The sequence below is a fragment of the Aptenodytes forsteri genome, unplaced genomic scaffold (genome assembly GCF_000699145.1).
Source record: "Aptenodytes forsteri isolate BGI_AS27 unplaced genomic scaffold, ASM69914v1 Scaffold55, whole genome shotgun sequence".
Lineage (NCBI taxonomy): Eukaryota > Metazoa > Chordata > Aves > Sphenisciformes > Spheniscidae > Aptenodytes > Aptenodytes forsteri.
Window position 1 is genome coordinate 6,310,104 of NW_008796063.1, and position 21,859 is coordinate 6,331,962.

Consider the following 21,859-nt stretch of genomic DNA (forward strand, 5'->3'; position numbering starts at 1 on the left):
GGCCCTGTCGCGACACGAGATCCCACGCGTTGGGCTTCTGCCGTGGGGACAAAGGAAATTTCCTTCGCAGGCACGCACAAAAAACTCGGGTTTCCTTCGTGAAGGGGCAGCCACACAGGGGAGGCGTGAGGAGGAGGAGGAGGGAGGACGAAGCATGGCCGCCCAGAGGCCTCATCCCGGCTAGGGAAGGAGGGAGGCCGGCTGTGGGCAGAGGGTCTGCCCGGCCTGGGGCAGCCCATCGGGCATCAGTGGCTGTCGACCATCCCCTGCAGCCACCTCCGTCCCCTTTCCCCACAGAGGGGGAAGAGCGGGGCGGCTGGATGAGGGAGCCAAAAGGGCGGCCACCCGCTGCGGCCCTGCGCCGGCTGGGTTGGCCACGGCCAGGGGCAGCACCGTGGTTGCCAATTCATTACGGTTGCCCCGCGGCACAGGCATCACATAAAATAACTCGCCAGGTCTCGTGCGGCTGACAAAACTGCAGAAGAGACAAGGTAACACTTTAAGAGCTGCCTATAAATTAGGTAAAAATAATTAATAATACATATAATATAATATATTAATGGCATTTCTGTGACATGATATGGATAATATACATTAATATCTAAATACCTCACAAATAATTCAGTGTGTTTCCATTTCATCAACAATCACTGGCCAATGTATTTACTTTATGGTAAGGATTATACATTTCATTATAAATGGCTTGCTGGGCATGTCAGCAACTTTTACATCTCCATTCACTTTATTATTAATGGTTTCCTGAACAGTAACGGCATAATAATGCACACAATGCAGCATGAATATTTGATGTGGCATCTATAGTCTCCCATTTATCATTTATAACAGGCTACAAAAACATTATAAAACATTTATTACAAATTTATAGATCACTTTATACTAAAACAAAGTTGTGTTATAAATACATTATTAATCCTTTATGCCATTTATAGGAATCCCTTGTAATAAGGCCTTAGCATATGTTGCTGCACAACCGTAACAAGAACAGTGTGGCAAGGAGGAAATACGGCATGGTGAGGCTGCTCCTGAGTACTGGGTGTATTCTGTGAAGGAAAGCATGAACATCTGCACTCAAAATTAATCAGACTACCAAGGGACTGATCAAAAGAAATGCTGGATTAACTCAAAGTTGTTTTTTTCCCCTCCCTCGAAAAAGATGCTTGCTTTCTTGCAAGTTGGAAACTTGCAGCGCTGGAGCCCTGAAAGCTGAGCTTGTCCAGCTCTGGAGCCCTCAGCACAAAAAAGACATGTGCCTGCTGGAGCGGGTCCAGAGGAGGGCCACAAAAATGATTAGGGGGATGGAACACCTCTCCTACGAAGAAAGGCTGAGAGAGTTGGGGTTGTTCAGCCTGGAGAAGAGGCAGCTTCGGGGAGACCTTATTGCAGCCGATCAGTACTTCAAGGGGGCTTATAAAAAAGATGGCAGCAAACTTTTTAGCAGGGCCTGTTGCGACAAGACAAGGGGGAATGGCTTTAAACTAAAGGGGGGGAGATTCAGACTAGATATAAGGAAGAAATTTTTTACGCTGAGGGTGGTGAAACACTGGCACAGGTTGCCCAGAGAGGTGGTGGATGCCCCGTCCCTGGAAACATTCCAGGTCAGGTTGGACGGGGCTCTGAGCAACCTGATCTAGTTGAAGCTGTCCCTGCCCACGGCAGGGGGGTTGGACCAGATGACCTTTAGAGGTCCCTTCCAACCCAAACTAGTCTATGATTCTATGATTTCTATACCATCTTTTCATTAGATTGATAAAATTTGCATAATTTACAAAAAGCTAACTGCCTAATGATGGGCAGCCCTTCCCATCCTCTGTCATCAGGTAATTTAGGGGCTGATGAGAAATAAAGGGCATGCAATGGGTTTAGGAAATGCATTTGTGGGGTTTCTTTTTGTAAGTCCCAAAGACTGTTTTGTTCAGCAGTGTGCATCCCCCTGCCGTGCTTGCAATCTACATAGTGCAGCACTGGGAAACGAGGAGAAGAAAATGGTGTTTGAAAATGGAGTTGTTGCCAACTAGTAGTACAAATAGTGAAAATCAGCTTCTGAGCCCAGCTTTGAAACAGCAGTAGTTACCCCTTTCAGATTTAATGGCCCAGATGGGGCACGGCCCAGGGAATGATTTTTTTTTTTTTTAATATATTTTTTTAACATAACAATCTGTCTTCTGACAAACCTGGCTTAATAAGTCGATGCGGTTAGTCCCTTCTCATTACCTTGTGCTTTGGGAAGGGGCAGCTGGGGCTGGGTGGCAGGGGACACAGACCCACAGAGTGGAAAGCCAGGCTGGATTCGGAGAGCAGCTGCGATCTGTATATCATAGCCCACTACATTTCACCTCGTCCCTCCCTGCACTGAGCCTGGTCATTTGTGTTTGACCGAGACAGTCATCAGAAAGGCATCCAGGCTTGTAGACACCAGAAGAAGAAACTATCAGTCGCTGGCTCCAAGCTGTGCATCCCGAGAGAGGGTTAGGTTGGAGGTACAGTCCTTGGTACACCAGAAGAATCAGGTCCACATTATATGCTAAGGTGATTAAAATGACATCGCTGAAGGAGTTAGCTAATGCAGTAATAGTATTACTCCCGGCCCAATAATGGCTTTTCAAAATACAGGCATCAGCGACTTGTGCAGTGTTCTTAGTTGGTGATTAAGGAGAGCTCTGCGGGAGTTTATAGCTATGATGAGTCTTTAATGCACCAACAGGTAAACTAAAAAGCACTAGAGGGAGGAACAGGGCAGGAACGGAGCAGAGCTGCCTGTGCAGCTGCCTACCTATTACCCACAACTGCTGTTCTCCCAGGACGTTCCTCGTGGGATGATGCTTACAAATCCTTACTCTGGATTGTATTTTTCCCTTCTACATCTTTTCCTTGGAGGAGCCTTATATGTCCTCAGCCCATTTTGTGGACCTTGCCCACACTCACTGCACTTTTCCCAGTGCTGCTGGGTGAAATTTCCCACCTGTGATGCACTGCTAGCTCATGGAGCAGAGCGCGTCCTGCGAATGCAGTGCCTGCTCATCTAGATCCCCTCCTGAGGCGTGTTTGGAAGCTTGTTAGGGAGCAGCAGTCCACAGATAGGGAGTGATTTATTCTTCTTTACTTACAGACACGTCTCCTTTTCTTTCTCTTCCACAGTCCTTTTCAGTTCTCTTCCTAGATACCGAACTGCAGTGGAGAAATACTGAGTGCTTCCTGACGGTTGCTATGACTAGTGGGGATCACCCTCTGCCATTACCTCTTGAATTTATCCTGGTTCCCATACGCAGCAGCCTGGACTTTACCGTTAGTAGAGAAAAAACTTAAATATATGACTAGGACCACCCTAAAGCCCAAAGAAAAACAACCAACGTTTGTTAGCTTGAGGACTTGAGGGCGGGGGAAAGGGTTGATTCCTTATATCAGACAACGTGAGGCCTCATGAAGCTGAGAATCAAGTCATGCATTCTTTGTCATAAAAGGGTGCAAAGTCATAGGCAAAAATCACATCTTTTAACTATTGTGGGAAATCAGCTGATCAAATTGAGCGACTTCCTAATTTTGCTGCGGGCTGTACACAGGGCTGTTCACTCCCAACAATAGGAAGTGTGTGTCGTAGCCAAGAGCTCTCATACATTCCCATGCCAATGGTTTGTATTAAACTGAGGGATTCAAAATGAGAAGGAAAAAGTATGTGTCTCATCAGTAACATGCCTCATCGGCTCTCTCTTCCCAGAAGGCAGCCAGGCTGACTCCACAGAGACGGAAAGGCCCAAGCCAGGGAAAAGAAAGCCCCAACAATTTCACAGCTACTCACACAGAAATGTGACTCCTCGGAGTCTGGCTAGTTTGACCTGCAAAGTAGCAGAAAAAAATGTTATTACAAAATTCAAGCCTGAACACGAATTTCCACTGAAAGAAGATGAAAGTGAAATGTGAAGTTACAGAAAGAGGCACTTTGGTAAATCTCTCCACAACACGTACCTCTGAGAAGCTCATAAATGGTAAATCCATTATCCTAAAACCTCAAAGGACCAAAAATAGTGAGCATCAGAGCAAAGTGTGTCCTGTCACCTAGGTATAACACGATGTCACATCAAAAAAGAAACCAGTCTCTCTCCATTTTTGTCCCTCCAGACTGCCGGCAAGATGACCTGCCAGCTTTCCTGTCCCCCAAAACAGTGAGGTGTGGGACAGGCTAGACGTTGATGTCAGAAAGTTATTTCCAGGCAGCAAGGACGGGAGACTGCTCACATGCTGCATCCTACACACCAGGTGAGAAGGAAAAAATGAAGAGGCCATAAACAGCTGCTTGGTGAGTCACCAGAGAGTCTCAGGGAGCTAAAAGCAGCTCTCCAAGGGGATCGGGGATAGTGTTTGTTTCAGAAGGTGACCTCCCCTCCTGTTCCGAGGAAGCTGAAATGGGCGGTGGTGATCTCCAATCTTTGCACTGCTGTGGCAGAACGCTCCCTCCGGTCCTCCCGGAGCTGCAAACTTCACCACTTTTACCAGAAAGTGAAAGTGAAGGTGCGTTTTTGCTGATCAAACCTGTTTGGATCATGAGATTGGGTGAGGTGACCCGTATCTATCATGGCATCACCATGGGAGCAGGACCCACCCTGGAGCAGGAGCTGGCTTGGCTGCTTTGAAATGCTGTGTCTTATCAGCGGAGCAGAGTTTAAAGCCTGGAAAACTGATAATATTTGTTAGTGATTAACAGTGTTAACATGCTGAAGCAAAGAAGCACTTTGCCTTTTCCAAGCTCATTGTGGACATGAGTAAGTGAAGTCTCCTTTTCCTGGCGGTGGGGTAAATAACGTCTTGTTCTCGTTTACCTCAGTTTACTAACTTAATAGTAATAAAATCCAAAATCCTTGATAACTTTAAAGGCCAGAACTTTCCACTTTTGTGCTGAATTGATGTGAAATGTGAAAAATTGCCTTGTTTTCACCCAGACCAAACTTGAAACATCGTGCGCTTTATTTGGGGGAGGCAGGAACACAAAGGCACTTGCTCGGCATTCAGCTTATTGCTGACCTCCGAAATCCATCTGGAACCTCACCTAGAAGAGAGGATGGTTCTTACCTCAGTTTACTAACTTAATAGTAATAAAATCCTTGAGCTAGCATAACTTTAAAGGCCAGAACTTTCCACTTTTGTGCTGAATTGATGTGAAAAACTACAAATTGCCTTGTTTTCACCCAGACCAAACTTGAAACATCGTGCGCTTTATTTGGGGGAGGACGGGGACTCCTGTAGGAAGTCTATGATAGTACAAAATTCAAACTCTCTCTCTTTCCAGTCCTGGCCTAGCAGCGTGACCACTGCTTGGTCCTCCAAAGCCATCGGCACCTGCGTGTCCCTGTGTTGCTGCCTGGGTGGTGCAGTGGGTGCAGAACGGGGGGACAGCCTGCTGCGGTGGCACTACAAGCCCTGCAAGATGACTCGTGGTAGATGTGGTTCAAGATGTCCTACTCGCCCTGTGCTGAATGCCCTTAGAGGTTCCACTCCTCTTCAAAGATGTTCCCAATAAACTCTGGAGAGCAAAACCATAAGCATCACTTTAGATTTTAAATCTCGTTATTGTTTAAAAAAAAAAAAAGAGAAAGGGAGGTAATTTTATTACTCTTATGGTATGTTTTCCATTATTTGCATAATTGTTTAATGCTAATAAGACAATTAGCAATTCTTACAGCTTAATAATTACCCAGAAATGACTGGCCTATTGTAGCTTAATGAATTTTTTAATTGTTGCTAGGGGGTCTTGATGTTCTTTTGCCCACTATCTTCTTGTATTAGAGATGCTGTTCATGCAAACAGGGTAACACCAAAGGCAAGGCACCACCAGCTACACAGGACAGGCAGATATGTTATTATAAAGGTCTCTTGAATTTAGAAGGAGGGGAAGATGCAAGCTCTATATTCTGGTGCTTTAGGGCCAAATTATCTAAATACATGGAGAGGCAATACAGAGGTTTAAAAGTCAGTCCACCCTTAGGCAAATGCTACCCCTATAGAAGCCAGGCTGCTTAGCTGGTGTGGGACTGGCTTTAACATACCCAAAGCTAACCAAAGTCTTACCATTTTTAGCTTTTAGCGAACAACTCCTCGAGTTAAGCGTGAATCCTACCGTCCTGAACTGTGGTATGGCCAGAAGGAAGTTAATTGAGGGCAGGCAGGGCCGGGATTGTGTTTGTCACTGACTGAGGTCACAGATGAGGTTGGCTGGAGGAAGAGGATGGCAGGGCCCCGGGGAGCAGTCCCGGGAATAGACTCCTGTCCTGGTTTCGGACAACCACGACAACTCCACAGCCCACATTTACACACAGATGATAAGTAACGCAGATGTTTTCCTCTCCCTTTTTTGCACGAGATTTCTTGCATGCTGCTCCTTGCAAAGGGAGGCTTCTCTTTCTCTACCTTTCCTCTTTTCTAATGGCTGGCAAAACGTTGATGTCTTTAACCATGAAATCCCATTTGTTGGCCATTACCTGTATACCTCTCCCTGCATTTCTGCTGTTGACGTAGTGGGTCGGGCAGATATGCCTCTGAGCTCAGTGCTGGGACTCTTCCAGTTCCCCAACATCAAGCATGCCCCGGAGGCAGCTGCCACTGAGTCAGGAGCACGCAGGCACCTCCCCGGTTAGTCATGCCCTGCTCACGGCCAAACTCACGTGGTGCTCCAGGACACCCCTCATGGTTCCTGGGATGCACAGCCTTGCCCGGAGCTGCGTCAAACAGCTGCACCCCTGCTCCGGGGCATCAGCACATGCAAGGGGTCATGCTCCCAGCCACACCGGGCCTGGCAGGAATGGGGTATGGTCAGGTTAGAGATGCCTACTTGTGCCCAGCCAAGGCAGTGCAGGTCCATCATACGCATGCTGGACAAGTGTCCATCTCCCTCCCGCGGCTGCCACATCTGGGTCATAAAAACATGTTTTGATCATGGGTCATAAAAACATTTGATCTTTGCAGCAGAAAGAAATAATTTGCAGTAGGAAACAATCACAAGAGTTGCCTGATGCTTGCAGGGGGTTTGTGATCCCCTGATGCTTGCAGGATATGGAGGTGGGACCTGGTCACCTCTGTGGGGAAGCAGCTGGGCTTTGAGAGGACCCAACATGAATGCCATCGCAACATGGGTGAGGAGGTGTCATGTCCCCCTCCTCTCAAGCCTTGGCTCTCCCACTGCAGCCTGCCTGTACCGTGCTACCACCTCCACCCAGGCACGCTGGGGCCTGTTCCCAGCCTGGATTCGGCTATTCCTGCATTCCTGCCCCATCCTTGCCAGCTGGTGCTGGCAGCCCCTCGGCTGCTCCAGGACTGCCCAGCTCCTCTTGGGCTTTCTTCGCTCCCCAGCCTTCTACCACCTCTGCCCAGCGCTGGCCATGCAGGCACCAAAGCAGGGCCAGCTAACACACAGGGGTTGTGCCAGCCCTGCCCTGAGCTGGCTGCAGCCACAGGACGCCGAACAAGCCTATGGCCAGTTTTCCCTTCCCCACCGTGCCTCCCCTAGAGCTGGGATGGGATTCCCAGTGTATCTGAGGAGACAGAAAGCCTCCCCACGAGCCAGTGTTGAGCGTTTTCCCCAGCCCCACGTGGACTCCCTCAGACACCAGCCCTGGCAGCCTATGGCTCTCCCAGGAAGCTCTTGACTACAGCAGATCATGGTAGAGAAGTGTCTAGGCAGGGATTTTGCACCACTTTGGGAGGTGTTGTCTGGAATGCAGACAGGAGCAGTGATTTCCACTGGGTGAGTCATGGAGGCCCCATGGACTTGGCCGGGAACGACGCTGCAAACCTCCTCACCACTCCTCTTCTGAGCAAGGCACCAGCTCTCCTTGAAGACAGAGGAGATGACCCCAGCCCCCGGAAGGAGCCCGGCAGATCTGTGAAGGGTAACACTGTCAGCTAAGCAGGGATGGGAGGAGAGAAGGTGCTCAGCCAGGCAGAGATGAAAGTTACAGAGCACGGATTAAAAGGCGGGTGAGTGCCAGGGCATCAGTAACGCCGTCGCTAACTGTTCTAGAGCTGTCACGGCTGGCTTTGCAGGCAGGAGGGACGGGCTCCTGCCCTGAGCTGTCTCTGCACTGCCAGGTGACCCCCTTGACAGCCCCGTTCTCAGCCCTGATCTGTTTTCAGTGATGCGCTCCAAGCCAGGGCAACCTGCTCTGCTCCACGGGGTCCAAGCAGAGGATGGTGGGAACCTTCAATACAGCAAAAAGCAGAGAGATCAACAAATCATAGATGATGCTTTTTGTATTGGGAGATCTATGGGGAGGCCCAGCTCTGCAGAATAAATTCCACCCACTCTCCCTCCCTTTGAATTTGTTTCCTGATCTCCCAAAAGATTTCTGCTGCTGATAAAGAGATGCTCCTTCCACCTCCTCAAACACATTTCTTTTCCCGCTGCTCTGCAAAGTGTGGCTGTCCTGCTGTGAGGGGTCATTAAAAAGTTCTGCCAACATCCAAACATCCCCAACTCCTCCAAACCAGGTCTCCTGGAGCTGGTCTGCTCACAGTAGGTGTCGTCCAACAGAGAGAGTAGAAGTTGGGGCCAAGCACGCAATTTGGTTTTGCCCATAAATGTTTCTAGTTACAGCCCTGGAGTGGGGTTTCTGGAAAGCCCCACCTGCAGGGAGGATCTTCACCAAAGCACCACTACTTTGACTCGCTGTCTTTGTGTGGTAACGGTTTTGAGACATTTTCCTTGCTCCTCGATTCAAAGTCCTGTGAAAAGCCCTTTTTCATTTGACTCGCTGTCTTCGTGTGGTAACGGTTTTGAGACATTTTCCTTGCTCCTCGATTCAAAGTCCTGTGAAAAGCCCTTTCCCAGCCAGCCCCACAAGTTCCCAGTTGCTCTAGGCCCACAGCAGCACCAGAAGAACTACCTCCCTGCTCTGACAAACTGAGCAGTACCTTAATGATGTCTGATAAGGGACTAAGGTAAGAGGAGCCAGTAATCTCACTGGGAACCCTTTAGACAGGCATTAATCCTGCTGTCACTGAGCCCCTCAGGAAAACCATTTCACTGACTTGATCTTCTTCAGCTGTTCCTCCCCATAATTTATATGTAACTAATTGCCACAGTAGTGGCTCCGGATGCGAAGCAGACGCTGCTGAGGAAAAGACCATGTTGCATCCTTAAGTGATGGCTCTAATCTCTTTATTTAAAGGCAAGGCTACTGACAGTTGATGGGAGGTTCAGAGCTCTCCCTTTTCTCCTCCCTCTCTCTGCAGAGCCAGCCGGACATTCATTCATATTTTGACACATTAGGAAAAGTGCTCAGCCGTGGCACTCCTCATTTGCAAGAATGGACAGTATTTCTCCACCCGGCCACCCACGAGGTCACAACTGTCCCCACCGCCAGCAAGGAGATAGACTTATTTACAGCTATCTATAAAATTCCTCCAGGATCTTTGTCTTTAGAATACTACAAAGATTCTCTCCTAACAAGTGGAGTGTCAGAGGAATAGAGACAAATGACATGAAAGCAAACTGGTGACTAGAATTAAGTGAGACTGGAGAATGAGCATATGAGGCAGTTGTTTCTCTGGAGCAGAGGGAAGACACCTACTTTTCTGTCCTCAGACAGCTGGCAAATAAGCTATCACCCCTATCAGCAGACAAGGACCAGAGAGCAGTGGTCAGAAGAGTCACAGGGAGGAACTGGCAGATCCCAAAGAGGAAACCCAGCTGCTTGTTCGAAGACTCCACTGTGACAGTGGCCAGCTGCTGGGATGTTTGCAAATGTACCAAGAAGTTTGCTTTATTTGTTTTTAAAGAAAAGTTTTCTAAGGAACCTCTTAAAAGTTGTCCTGTCAGCAGTTGCTGCTGACCAAACTCATCTATTATACTCCATTGACCCTTCTAAACGTCCTCCATTTCCTGCATATACTGTAAAAGGCCAAGATGGCTCTACGAGCATTTGGCCATGGAGACAGGTCTTCCAGAGATGCTTTGTCTAGAATAACAAGAGGTTGAAGAACAGGGAGAGAGGGATGTCAAGCTACACCCAAGGCAGCACGGAGCAGAGAAAGGCACAATGGAAACAAAGAGAATTTTAATTAAAAAAGAAAAAAAAAAACACCCACCCCCAGAAAACAAAGCGGTCTCTCCCCCTGCACAGATCTGCATGTTCCCTCCAACACAGAGAGCGCAGAGACTTCAAGTGCAAGGGCCAGTGCTCCCTTCTGCTCTCCCAGCAGCTCTGCCTTCTTGGAGAGACAAAAAAAACAAACAACAAACCAACAGGCACTGCCCCAAGACCCAGTGAAGGAAGTGCTCCATTTGGCACAATGTTCAGGAGATTTTTCTCCCACAATAACGGCATCTTAGCCAGACAGATTGATCCTTGCCCCTTTCTGATCTTCAGTCAGCACACTCTCCTTTTCCAGCACAGTCTGGCCTGCTACATCACCTCTTTGATCCTCCAGCGCATGGGTTAAAATACACTGTCTTCTTACAGCGCTTCAATGCAGCTGATGAGTTCAGTTAAATTAATTCCTCTGGAAGTGGAGCTCCCAGAACCACATGTTCATATCGTGGCCTCCATGTGCAGAACCTTCAAGGCCTCTGAAATCTGAGAGCTGGTGTCGATCTGGCCGTACATCCCCACCAGGAAGGCCCTGTGCAGTAATACTGCTGCGTGCTCTGTGAAAGGGAAAGACAGCATGAGGACTGACCCAAGAGCTCCAACATACAAGAGCAATCCACCAACGAACACTGGGATGAACGTTTGCAGCTGTGCGAGAAATTCTCTCCTTCCATAAGAACATGGCACAATCCACCCTCTAATAGCTCTGTGGGTATGTGATCACGTGAGGGATCACAACTCGGAGAAAATCCTAAAGGAGCAAATCTACTTCAAGGAAGCCTCCCTTGTCTCTATGGCAAGTCTCCCCTGGGATGCTCAAACCAAAGTCACTACTGATACAGATCACCTGCGTGTTTGATGGCCTGGTCTAGGCAACACTGGCCCTTGGCAGCTTCCCAGGAAGGCTGTTCCCAGCACAGGAGCCCAGCTTTGACCCTTGCGAGGCCAAGAATGCACCAAAGGTGGCAGATACCAACTTACCTTGGCAAAGGAGGGTGTATTCAGGCAGGTTCCTCAGTGCTGTCTGCACCACCTCAAAGTCTCGGCTGCCAAGGCAGTACATGAAGGTGGGAAGGAAGTCTGCAGCAATGCTGGGAGTAAAACATTACAGTGTCAGTACAGTCCCGATCACCATCAACAGGCATGCAAGATGGGCAGCCAGTGCCCATCAGTGACTCGGGATAGCCTAAGTTCCAGTGGTCCTCACCTGGGGTTGTTCTGAATGGAGCGCAAAGCCAGGCTAAAGGCCAGATTTCGGCAGGACTCCTCTGATGAACTCATCAGCTTCTGTAGGTTTGTCTGAAAGAAGATACACAAATGAGGATCACAGGGCCATCCAGGGAGCACAGACTCCTCAGACTTGCATTACTACCCCTCCAGCACCAATCCAGCCCAACACACATCCAGCAGGTACTGGCTGAGCCAGGAAATCCCTCTCTGTAAGAAGGATTATCCTGTTTTTGAATACTTTAAAGCACCCTCCTGTAATCTTATTCCATGTGGGACAGCTGAGTTTTCCCTAGGCTCCACTGTTTTCGACAGAGCTCCCTCCTTGCCCCAGTACTGGGAAGGGGACAGAGGGTTAATTCTTCATCTGACATAAAGAGAAATTAAAGTGGATGATGACAGACCCAGTATGCAATAGAGAGAAGACGGTAGGGAAGTTAATACTGCCTGCTGTCAGGAGGCCTAAGAGAAGATAAATTTCTCCTAAGATGCTTCAACAACCACCCAAAAAGCAGAGGAAGGGTAGTACTTAAGCTGGCTGTGCAACACAGACTCTGGTGAAAAGAATCTCTTCCTCCCAGTGGCAGTCTGAGACACTAATACTCACAGCAAAAAAGGAGAGAATTTCTGGCCTCCGTCTGGACATCTCATCAATGTCTGTCAGCACCTCCAGGATGTCTGGTGGAAGACACAGGTTGAAAGGGGTGACTAAAATTCACTCACCCAGGAAAAGATCTTTTTCTTTTTCCCTACAAATCCAATCTCCCAAGCAGTCAAGTTTTCCCACCTGCGCACAGAGCTAGAGTAATAAAGGCATTCTTCAAAAAGGCTGAGAACAGGTAGGTCATGTGCCAGATCAGCACATCCCAACCTGCCCAGGCAGAGGTCACCAGCACTGTCACGCCATAGGCAGGGGAAGGAGTGGAGTGGGGTGTGAGGTTTCAATTCCAGAACACCTTCTTCTGTAACTGAAAGATCTTCACAGAAAGCTTCTTTTAAAAAACAGTGTCCAGGCAGGATTTCTTCCCCCTATTTCTACTGTGGAAGGAAAACTGTCACCCCAATACCACAACTTAGGTCTGAACACTGGACACCTGTGATTTCAGAAGACCTTTGAAGAAGCAGCATGTTGTTCCCGTACACCAGGTTAACACGATTTTCTTCCACGAAGGCCATTTGGGGATTTCTAACAAAATCCTGCTTCTCATCAATTTGGTATTTTTATATCATTAAAAAAATGGCACTCCTATCAGCACTCCAGACCTGGTTCAACATGAACTGCAGTGCTCCTTGAATTATGCATACTATGTCCCAGAGCACTTACAAGATCCTTGAAGAGCCCCAAAGCAAAGGCAGTTGCAACACTGCCGAGCTAAGTGATAACAGCGTCATAGGAAGCCTCTGTCACAGAATCACAGAAGGTTATGGGCAAGTTCATCCAAAACAAAACCACATCCTAACTGCTGGAGACTTCCAAACACAAGACCGAAACAGGAAATTAGCCTGTAGCTGACAGATAAGTAACAGGGTTGGCATCTGTCTGCATTTGCCTTGCGCCTCTGTACAGCTCTGCAGGTCCTCACTTACCCTCAACCGTTTGGCCTCTAGAGAGCCTCTTCATATACGGGGCCATTTCAGCTGGTGTGAGAGGAGTGAAGAGAGACACGCTGACGAGGGGGAGAGCGCCAGCTGCTGCTTCATCTTGGGGGGGGGGGGGGGAAGAGAGAGAGAGAGAACAGGTCACTCCTGACAGTCTATGTAGTTTTAACAGGGAGACAGGTCCAGTGTTCCCTACCAGTACAGTGGTGTATCATGAGCCGACCAGCAACACTGTAATACAATTCCTGGCTCTCGCACTGTCTCTAGCTTCATTGCACCTTCTGGTACCCCTCAGCTGACGCAAAGAGAAGGAACCTTCCCGAGCTGTTTTAATACTGAATAATTTTCCCACGCAAGTTGTAAAGAAAACAGCAAGAAGCAGATGTACCCTTAGGGTCTCTTAACAGGTCAATCCTCAAGTGTGGCTGAGGAAGGCAAAATCCACAACAATGAAACTTGCCCTTGTTAAGAGCTGTTCTTCTGCTCCAGTAGTGATACCACTGACAGGAAAACAAATTAACCCATCCCAGACACTGGTTCCAAACTGCTGAGTATCCAAGTGCCATTCTCCACTCTAAATACCCTTTCGTTGGGCTGTTACGAGAAGAACGAGCACAGCATACAGCCCACAAAAGCATCTGTGCTCCAAAATATACTGCAGGTTCACCAGCTGGGATAACTCTTCCCCTCACTCAGACTCACCATCCTTCTCTTCATCAGAGTCCCTGTCCAAGATGCCGCTCTTACTAGGCAGACTCAGCCCAGCCAGGAGGGACTTCAACATTGCTAGGTCACTATTGTCCGACGATAGGTCACTGGGGGAAGAGATGGCATGTTTAGGTTTCAATAGCAGTAAGGGCACGAGGACAAGTAACAGCACATATATGTACACTAAAACGAACAGTTTCTCAGAACAGAAGCAGAAACAAGATTTTTCCTTTCATCATAACTGGAACTCAAACGCATTCTTCCCCATATCTGCAGGTGGGACCCTGCAGCCACTGCTCAGGGAAAAGACCCTCCTGCTGGCCCTCTGGAAATGACTGCAGGGCACTACAACGCCTCAGTAGGATATTTAGGCCATTATGTAAGTTGAAATCATCATCTGACTTCCTTGGGCTCAGTTTTCACCTATAAAAAGGGATATGCTGCTCATCTCAATAGAGACTTAAGGGAGCTAAGGGTGAAAAAGTGCCATATGAATAGCTATTTTGTCACATCCTCTTGCTGCCTTCTGTCTGATTAGCTCATGGAAGCCTGACTGCGCAAGCTCTCCATGAGCTAACACCATGGGCTAACTGGAGTAAGGAAGCTTACTGGAGCGGATCCGAGTGCTTCTGCAAGAAGGAGACAGCTGCCTGGGCATTGCACGTGATGTACTTGTGGATGAACTGGACAAACTTGCTGATGAAGGCAGCCAGGTGCCGCGAGGATTTTCTGTAGTTCTGAGAAAGGATCGAGAAGATGAGAGTTAACAAAAAAAGCAGTGATGCACCGCCCCATCCTGCACCTCTGGGTACCAGGGAGTAGCTTCTTGATCGCCTGCCTCCTCTTTAAGCTCTCCAAGATACTTGATACACTTTTTTGTTCTTAGGTATATGAAGGTTTTCCCTTCAAATGGGAGAGAGCTGGGCTGGCCCGGCGTTTGAGCTTCTCCCTCTAGTGGCTGTCAGCCCGCGGATGGAGGGGGAGCAGGGACTTTCCTACCAGCAGCAGACGGATGAAGGACAGAAGACAGTCCCATAGTGCTGCCTGGTGCTCGTTCTGGAAGACCTGCGGCTGGAGCAGCTCCAGGATCCCCAAGACGTGGATGAAGAAGGTCAAGTGGTTCTGCTGCCTGAACTCCTGGAAATTGAGGTGGACACGGCCATGCAGCAGTGCTGCAATCATTGGCAAGTGCCTGAAACGCCAAACACAAGAAAATCCAGATCTAGCCTCTTCCTAGAAACAGTTACATGTTGTTACACCTCAGTTCCTGGAAGGAAGCGTCCCTTATCCTCTCCCAGGATTCTGGATTTGATCCCTGTATCCACAGAATCGGCAAGCCCCATTTCCCACCCATGTCCTGTTCTCTAGCCTCCAATTCCAAGACGACTGCTTCCGGACAGACACGGAGCCAAAAGAGGTGCTGCCTCATTATAAGAGATACAACTTTGCTGCCCTTTCTCTTGACTTTTGTACACGAACACGTATTCTGTCACAGTCATCATGATTGCTGCAAGTTTGTTCCCCCTCTAGGACAAGGGTGGATGCTTTTCAATGAACGCCAGCCACACAGGGGGTGAAAGGGGAGACTGGTACCTAAGAAGCAGGATGGGATGAGCCACAGCTAGCTTCCTGCAGGCCATATTGGCATCCCACACACGGCTTTCTGATGACTTGGAGTCACTGGTGTCTGCGAGGAGGTTAATGAATCTGTGAACCAGGGCATCGAGCTAGAAGAAAAGTAATGAGTAAACAGTTAAGAAGTTTAAAGCAGTCAAGCCCCTGGCTCTTCAGCAGTGTTTCCCAATTCCTTTCCAACTACAGAGGGGGTTAACAGAAATTATTTTCAGGTAGAATCTGAGAGTAGATGCAACGTTCCAGCTGGCACAGGATCTGAAGTCCACAGTCCCTACAGACATCAAAGCAGGATCAGACGCCTGCACACTCGTGCTTTACAGAAGCTTTTGGCACACAGAAGCTTGTGGAGCTTATATTATTTTACAGGACGCTGCAAAATAAACTGCACCTGAACTCTCCACACCTGAGAGTGCAGGCAGAGAACGGGCAACAGAAGAGCAAGGTAAAGAAACCAAAGTGACCCAGGAAGCTTTTGCCAGTCCTGTCCTTTTAGACTGGTCATCAAGGTAGCATCCACTCTGGGTACACAACGGGAAGGGGGCTTTCCTATGCCTCTAACTTTACCTTGCAAGTGCTGCTGTCTCTGGCTCCTTCACTGGTGAGAAGCATCTCAGGCATAGGCACAAGGAGCTCGGGTAGTTGCAGGTATATCTGAAGCAGAAGGTCCTGGCAGCATTTTCCCACAGAGCTGAAGGAAAAAGGGAGAGGTCAGCCACTGGTTACTACGTTAGTTCAACCCGCAAGCATCCCAGACCCATCAGATTAGTAACAGCCTTCCTGCATATGGCAAACAGACCATGTAAAAGAGCAGCCACCACTAATCTGAATCAGTGTTTTTTCAGTCTTTGCTTCTTTTGAACTACTCAAATCATTCACAGTCTACAAGGATCCATCCGCAGTCTACAGGGATCCATCATTAGGCCATCTGGAGTTAGAAAACTGCAGTTACAAAGGGGCACAGGACAAGAAAGCTCTGCTTACATCTTCAGCGAACAGTTTCTGCACATGGTACTCATGGTCATCCCCATCCCAATTGGAAGAGCAGTCAGAAGCACAACTATTCAGACTAGCCAGTCTGTTCTCTACACACCTGCCCTCCATAGATCCCTGGATAGTCTGTACTGGGAGGCAGTACAATGCAATGGCAACTGAGATTACTCAGTATCTTTTCTAACACCACCATAAGCGAGGTTAGGATTAAGTCAGTTTGTTTCACGGCCACAAATACACCATCTTCCTATTCTTCCCACAGTGCTAACATAGCTGTTAGGAAACAATCTAGTCTCCATTCAGCTTTGAAAGCAATCATAATGGTCAGAAGCAGGATGCATTATGAGCAGTGATTCAAGGGATGAGTAGACAAGAAATCCCATGTTAGGAATTGGTAATTAAAAATAACCATTGACTTAAAAAAAAAAAAGAAAACAAAAAACCCCAAACCATGGCAAGCATTTTGTCCTGAAGTCCTAAAAGCAAAAGGGCCTTGAAATGTAACTTTAAAAGTCACCTTCCTGGTCCAAGTACCACTTAAAATGACAAGTAACTACAATTAGAGTAGACAGTGCTCCCCATTTGCAATTCCACCTGCTTCCCCACTGCTGGATGCAGCTGGTCAGATACTCCGTTACTTTTTTGATGCTCTCAAGGTCCCCATGAGAACAACTAAGCAACAGAGGCAGTCGAGACTGGATGAGTGTGCAGGAGGCGTCTTCCGTGTTCTGGTATCTGGTTTCTGCTTCAGCCAGGATCAACTCCACCATGCTGATCAATTCTGATGCCTTTAGGTGGAGTACAAATTCCTCACGGCGCTTCTGTAATGCAAGAGAACACCCAAAATTAATCCAAACTGAATCCCTAGATCCTTAGTTCCTTCTAGTCACACTTTCCCCAACTGGAATAGAACATCTCTTAGGACTAGACTTAAGAACAGCCCCATATCTAGAGCTCTGAAAGCATGCATCACAGCCTCAAATGACAACTCTTTACGCCTTTTCTACTTCTGAACTCATTTACTTCCAACTCAGCATGTGCAATGGGACAGAAACCATAATTCAGCCACCAAACCAAAGAAATTCCTCTGTGGAGAAGAGACGCAACCCCCTTTTCTTGGTGAAATGGGAATTATCCCACACTGGGTTTTAGCTTGCTCACCACTGTAGCCTTGTGCCTAGATGTTTAACGGATATAGTGGCAACTGCTGCAGGAGCTGCAGAGAAAATGCCAAGTGGGCAAACTTATGTGTGTTCATATCAGCTTTTTGGACTCAAAATTGCCACTGTAATATGTAATATAGCAGAGCAGCTAAGTAACCAGCTGAGGTACAGGCAGCAAACTTGGCATGCTGCACCTGTACCACTCCAGCCACCTCTTGGGCCATGGAAAAATCAGGCACTGTGAAAGCATCACCTCTCGCTCCATCCAGAGAGGAATCTTGGAAGAACTGAACCACTACCTGAGGAGTTCTTTGGTCCCTTCCCTGCCAGATCCGAGGAATGTGAATACAGGCCCACAAGAAATCCAGGGATGCAGTTGGGTCAAACCTGCCAGAAAACAAAAGAAGACAGATTTGCAATTAGAGTCAACGCAGCCCTCAGGCAGCACAAAACACATGGCAGTGTCTCTAAACATCATGAGTACTGTGAAGAAAGAAACATCTGCAAATGTAAAAATAGGATCCATTAAGTCCCGAGAAGGGGTTTGGTTCTCTTCCCAGATTATGACTAAATATTTTTTGCAATAAGCACGGCACAGGGTATGGAGCTGAACAAATGGCATTCAGCAAGAGTGTGGCAGCTACACGGAATCTTGCACCATAAGCCCAGAAGTTGGTCATCAACGCAAACAACTGGTACAATCAGACCAGTGACCCTACTGTCCCAGTGTACAGAACATCCTATCCTGGCTGTTATCCTGGATTGCAGAAATGAATGAAATTGTTACTGAGCAAGAGATCAATAATATAATAATAAGCAAACTGAAATACTGCCAGCTTTAGAAGTACTGCTAGTTTAGTCATGTCCCGAATTACTACTATTAGGTGTTAGCATTTCCTGGTCCATAAGCGTAACAAGTTGAAGCAAAATACTACTACAGTGGCACTTCCGTATTTGACAGCAACGTAGAGAAGCTGGAGAGCTAGGGCTGCTCCAGAGATCAGAACTGGGAGCCAGATGCCAGGAAGGGGGTTAGAGAAAGACTGGTAATGGAGTTTAGTATAACCAAAAGATCCAGCAGAGCCTGCCCAGGTACAGAGACTGCTGTCAGTTCGCTATCCAAACCATCTTTCAAACCCCATGTTCATAAAGATTATCAACAAGGGCAATGCTAGATGGATTACCCAGCGATTAGCACTTCCTGTTTAGAACACAGCCAAATCTTTACGTGCTGCTTCCATCAAACAGCAGGTAATATTTATATCAAGGTACACAAATCAGCATGACTGAAATCAGCATCCTTCTCACAAAGCCTGTTTTTGGCTGGGTTACATCTCCTGGCAGACGCACCGTGCAATGTGGCAGCTCTTGTTCTCAGCTTCTGTTTGTTCTCTCTCAGACACAGCGAGTCGCCCAACTCAAAACTCCTTGCTAGGCCCAAAAAACAAGACTCACCTTTGCTCCCGGTTTCTGCAAAGCAGAAGCCTGATGCACTGGTGCAGCGTGGTCCAGCTGGACTGGTGAGTGAGAAGAGCCAAGAGATATGGGTGGAAGGAGGGCACCTGGGACCCTGCCTGAAAGGACCAAAGAAGGAAAAGATGTAATAAACAGATCCTTGCTGCAAGGTGGATGTGGGAGATACTATGTATATTACAGAAGGATCCAGGCAGGCAGACAGCACAGAAAACAACACGTGGATTTAGGATTTGAACTGCAGTACTTTCTAACAGAACACGGCATCAGCTGTGAAATTCAGTTTTAGTCTTAGCTTCAGCATAGCACTTCTAGGCAAGCTATTTATCTGCCTGCAAAAATAAAAACACAGCTGGCTGGGCTGTTATGGGACTACGTTGTGTCTGTAATGCACTTCAAAGTCCTGAAAAGAACACAGCTGAGGAAATATAAAGAAAAGATGAAACATAAGCCTTGCACTGAGAAGGATGTACCAGAATTCCCCTCCTAGTCAGCCTGTACTGCTTTGGAACTGGTATAGCAACATGTGGCAAAACATAAAACTACCCCTTGGCCTGTTTCCAGGTGCAAGTCAGCACCCCAGAAAAGTGGTATCAGCACAGTAGTCCCTCTACCAAACAACTCTTACTTTGTTCCAGGAGAACAGTAGCTTCTGCTGGAGATCAGGGCAGCTGCTGATCACCTCTGGGTCCAACATCTCCAGCCAGTCATTAAGAAGACCAGAGGAGGGCCCTAGCCAAGCTGCTTCAGTACTGAGGAGAAAACAAAGCCAGTATCAGTGGTCATGTCATGAACCCAGACCTACCAGTGAATTCTTATCATTGCCTAGGCTCACCTGCAACTGTCCAGCTCCTTCTTCACTGGTGTTTCTTCTTTGTCCTGGAGCAACAAGGAGCTCACCACAGCAATTGGTTTCATGGCAGGAAACCTGGCAGTGGTCTCAACAGTAGCTGAGAAGAGAACAGTCAGGAGTTCCTCCAAGTACGGAGAGTGAGTTTCAATCAGACCTTGAAGGACTAGCAGAGGGAGAAAGATGCACTCATTAACTTCAGGATGTGGTGAAAGCTATGGAACCTTGTAAAAGTATCATAAAGGCAATCAGTCCGGCACTCCTGAGAGCCTGGCTCAGTAAGGAAGAGGGAAGCCATTTTTCTTTGGGATAGTAGGCTTCTATTTCTCCTTTTGTTAGTGGAACCCAACAGTTCGCTGAGAGACTTAATCCCAGCCCCAGATCACAGTTTATAAACCCACATGCCAGTGCAAGGGAAGGAGCTGATACAAGATAGGACTAAGCTTAGATCAGTTCACATTTTCTGATCCAGGCAGAAGGCAGCTTTCCACAGCCTGCACACTAGGCACTCCCTTGCTGGGCTGGCAGTTCAGCCTGCTGCTGCAACAGGGAAGGAGAGCAGAAGGACAACCATACCTTTGCTGATGAGCTCTGGCTCCACATTACACTTCTCTCCTGATTTCAGGGTTGCAATGATGGCACGTACCGTGGAGCTGATCAAGTCAGGGTCATGACGGAAAGTCAGAGCTTCTGTGAGGTGCAAGAAGCCACCTCGAACTGCAAAGAAATCACAGCATTGGCATCACAGGGCCAAGCCAGCCCCCACATCAGGCTTCCCTTCTACAGAAGCCCCATGTGCCTCCAGGGCACAACTACTCAAACATACAAACACACTACACTCTACTGCCATTTTACTCCCACCAAAACCCTTGACAACTCTTCTGCATGTTACAGGGACATGTGGCTAAGAGAAAACTCTATAACCACAAATCCATTTCCATGCCTAAGCTCTTGGTTATAGACTCCTCCTCCCAACAGGCAGCAGATGATAAACAACTCTACAAGTCATGATGTGACCTTGTTCCAGAGGCATTCTTGCATGCTCATCTTTCACGACTACAGCTAGCACAGAATTCCTGGCCTGAGCAAATGGAAGTTATCCCTGAAAGATCTGCTGTGCTTGGTGAGATGCTACCAGGTGTCTACTACAAACCTCCAGAGCTAAATCACTTGTCTGCATCCTCATGGAGTTTATATAGCACAGTAAAAAACCTCTCTTCGCTACTCCTAAGCACACCTCTCTAAAAGGCAGCCCACCCCACTTTCTGCTCTGGGTGCAGCTTTGTTTCTGTCCCTTTCTTGTCTTATTCTGAGTCCCATAAACTGTACAATGCCAGTACCGTCACTGATCCTGTGCCTTGAGGAGTACTGCACAGCAAAGGCCTTCAGCTGAGCACGCAGAGGGCCGTCTTCCACTGCAGGGTTCTCCAACCACTGCAGCATCTGCATGAGGACTTTGAAGAAGAGCGAGGAGAAGGCAGTGTCTTGTGGCATGCAGCGCTGGGGAGAACAGCAGAAGAGACTTGCTTATACACACTTCAAGAATACAACAAAGACAGTAGGAAAGATGCAGATAGTGGCACACACTGCCAGGAATACATAGAGCACACCTACTCTGTTGGACCGCAGCTCACTCAAATCAAAGCAGCAGCTTCTAGTGTACAAATGCAAGGCAGAAGACTCAGTCACACACACACTACCTCTCCCAGCAAAACTAGGGGTAACTTTGTGCCTTCTTTCATCATGATGAAAGGAATGAGATATTTCATTGAATAACTTGCAGCCTGCTCTGAAGATTTCTTCAAGTAATTACAGACTTCAGCTCTCAAGTTGTCTGCAAACACCCTGGCTTGCAAGACATGTCCGTGCTACAAAACAGCACAGACTAGAGATCCCAAAACCAACGGAGACCCACAGCCGCAAATCCACAGTACTGCACAGTTACCAGACTAGGTAGGGTATACCTAACCCTGCATGTAAGCCCCAATTCTCAGCAGTGCTAGGCTGATGGGGCCAGCCTGCATCCAGACGCCTATGTCCAGGCAACTTGAGCCCCTCTGTGTCATGATCCCCAGGCTCCATTTCCAGCATCACACAGGTAGGAGGGTCTGCACACAGCA

At 47.9% G+C, this 21,859-nt stretch overlaps 1 protein-coding gene across 1 annotated transcript in view; it reads right to left on the reverse strand.

Annotated features, from left to right (window-relative positions):
• Nucleotides 1–10,044: 10,044 nt before the first annotated feature.
• Nucleotides 10,045–21,859, reverse strand: part of INTS1 (integrator complex subunit 1) — a gene marked incomplete at its 5' end in the record, with an annotated part of 30,074 nt that continues 18,259 nt past the window's right edge. The window contains 17 exons of the mRNA XM_019473944.1: nt 10,045–10,651; nt 11,076–11,185; nt 11,302–11,393; nt 11,929–11,999; nt 12,909–13,022; nt 13,623–13,735; nt 14,238–14,365; nt 14,628–14,820; nt 15,222–15,355; nt 15,828–15,951; nt 16,848–17,074; nt 17,716–17,803; nt 18,872–18,990; nt 19,518–19,641; nt 19,725–19,905; nt 20,316–20,456; nt 21,080–21,239. Coding sequence (XP_019329489.1) covers nt 10,536–10,651; nt 11,076–11,185; nt 11,302–11,393; nt 11,929–11,999; nt 12,909–13,022; nt 13,623–13,735; nt 14,238–14,365; nt 14,628–14,820; nt 15,222–15,355; nt 15,828–15,951; nt 16,848–17,074; nt 17,716–17,803; nt 18,872–18,990; nt 19,518–19,641; nt 19,725–19,905; nt 20,316–20,456; nt 21,080–21,239 — 2,235 coding nt within the window. The remainder of the gene's footprint in view (nt 10,652–11,075; nt 11,186–11,301; nt 11,394–11,928; nt 12,000–12,908; nt 13,023–13,622; nt 13,736–14,237; nt 14,366–14,627; nt 14,821–15,221; nt 15,356–15,827; nt 15,952–16,847; nt 17,075–17,715; nt 17,804–18,871; nt 18,991–19,517; nt 19,642–19,724; nt 19,906–20,315; nt 20,457–21,079; nt 21,240–21,859) is intronic.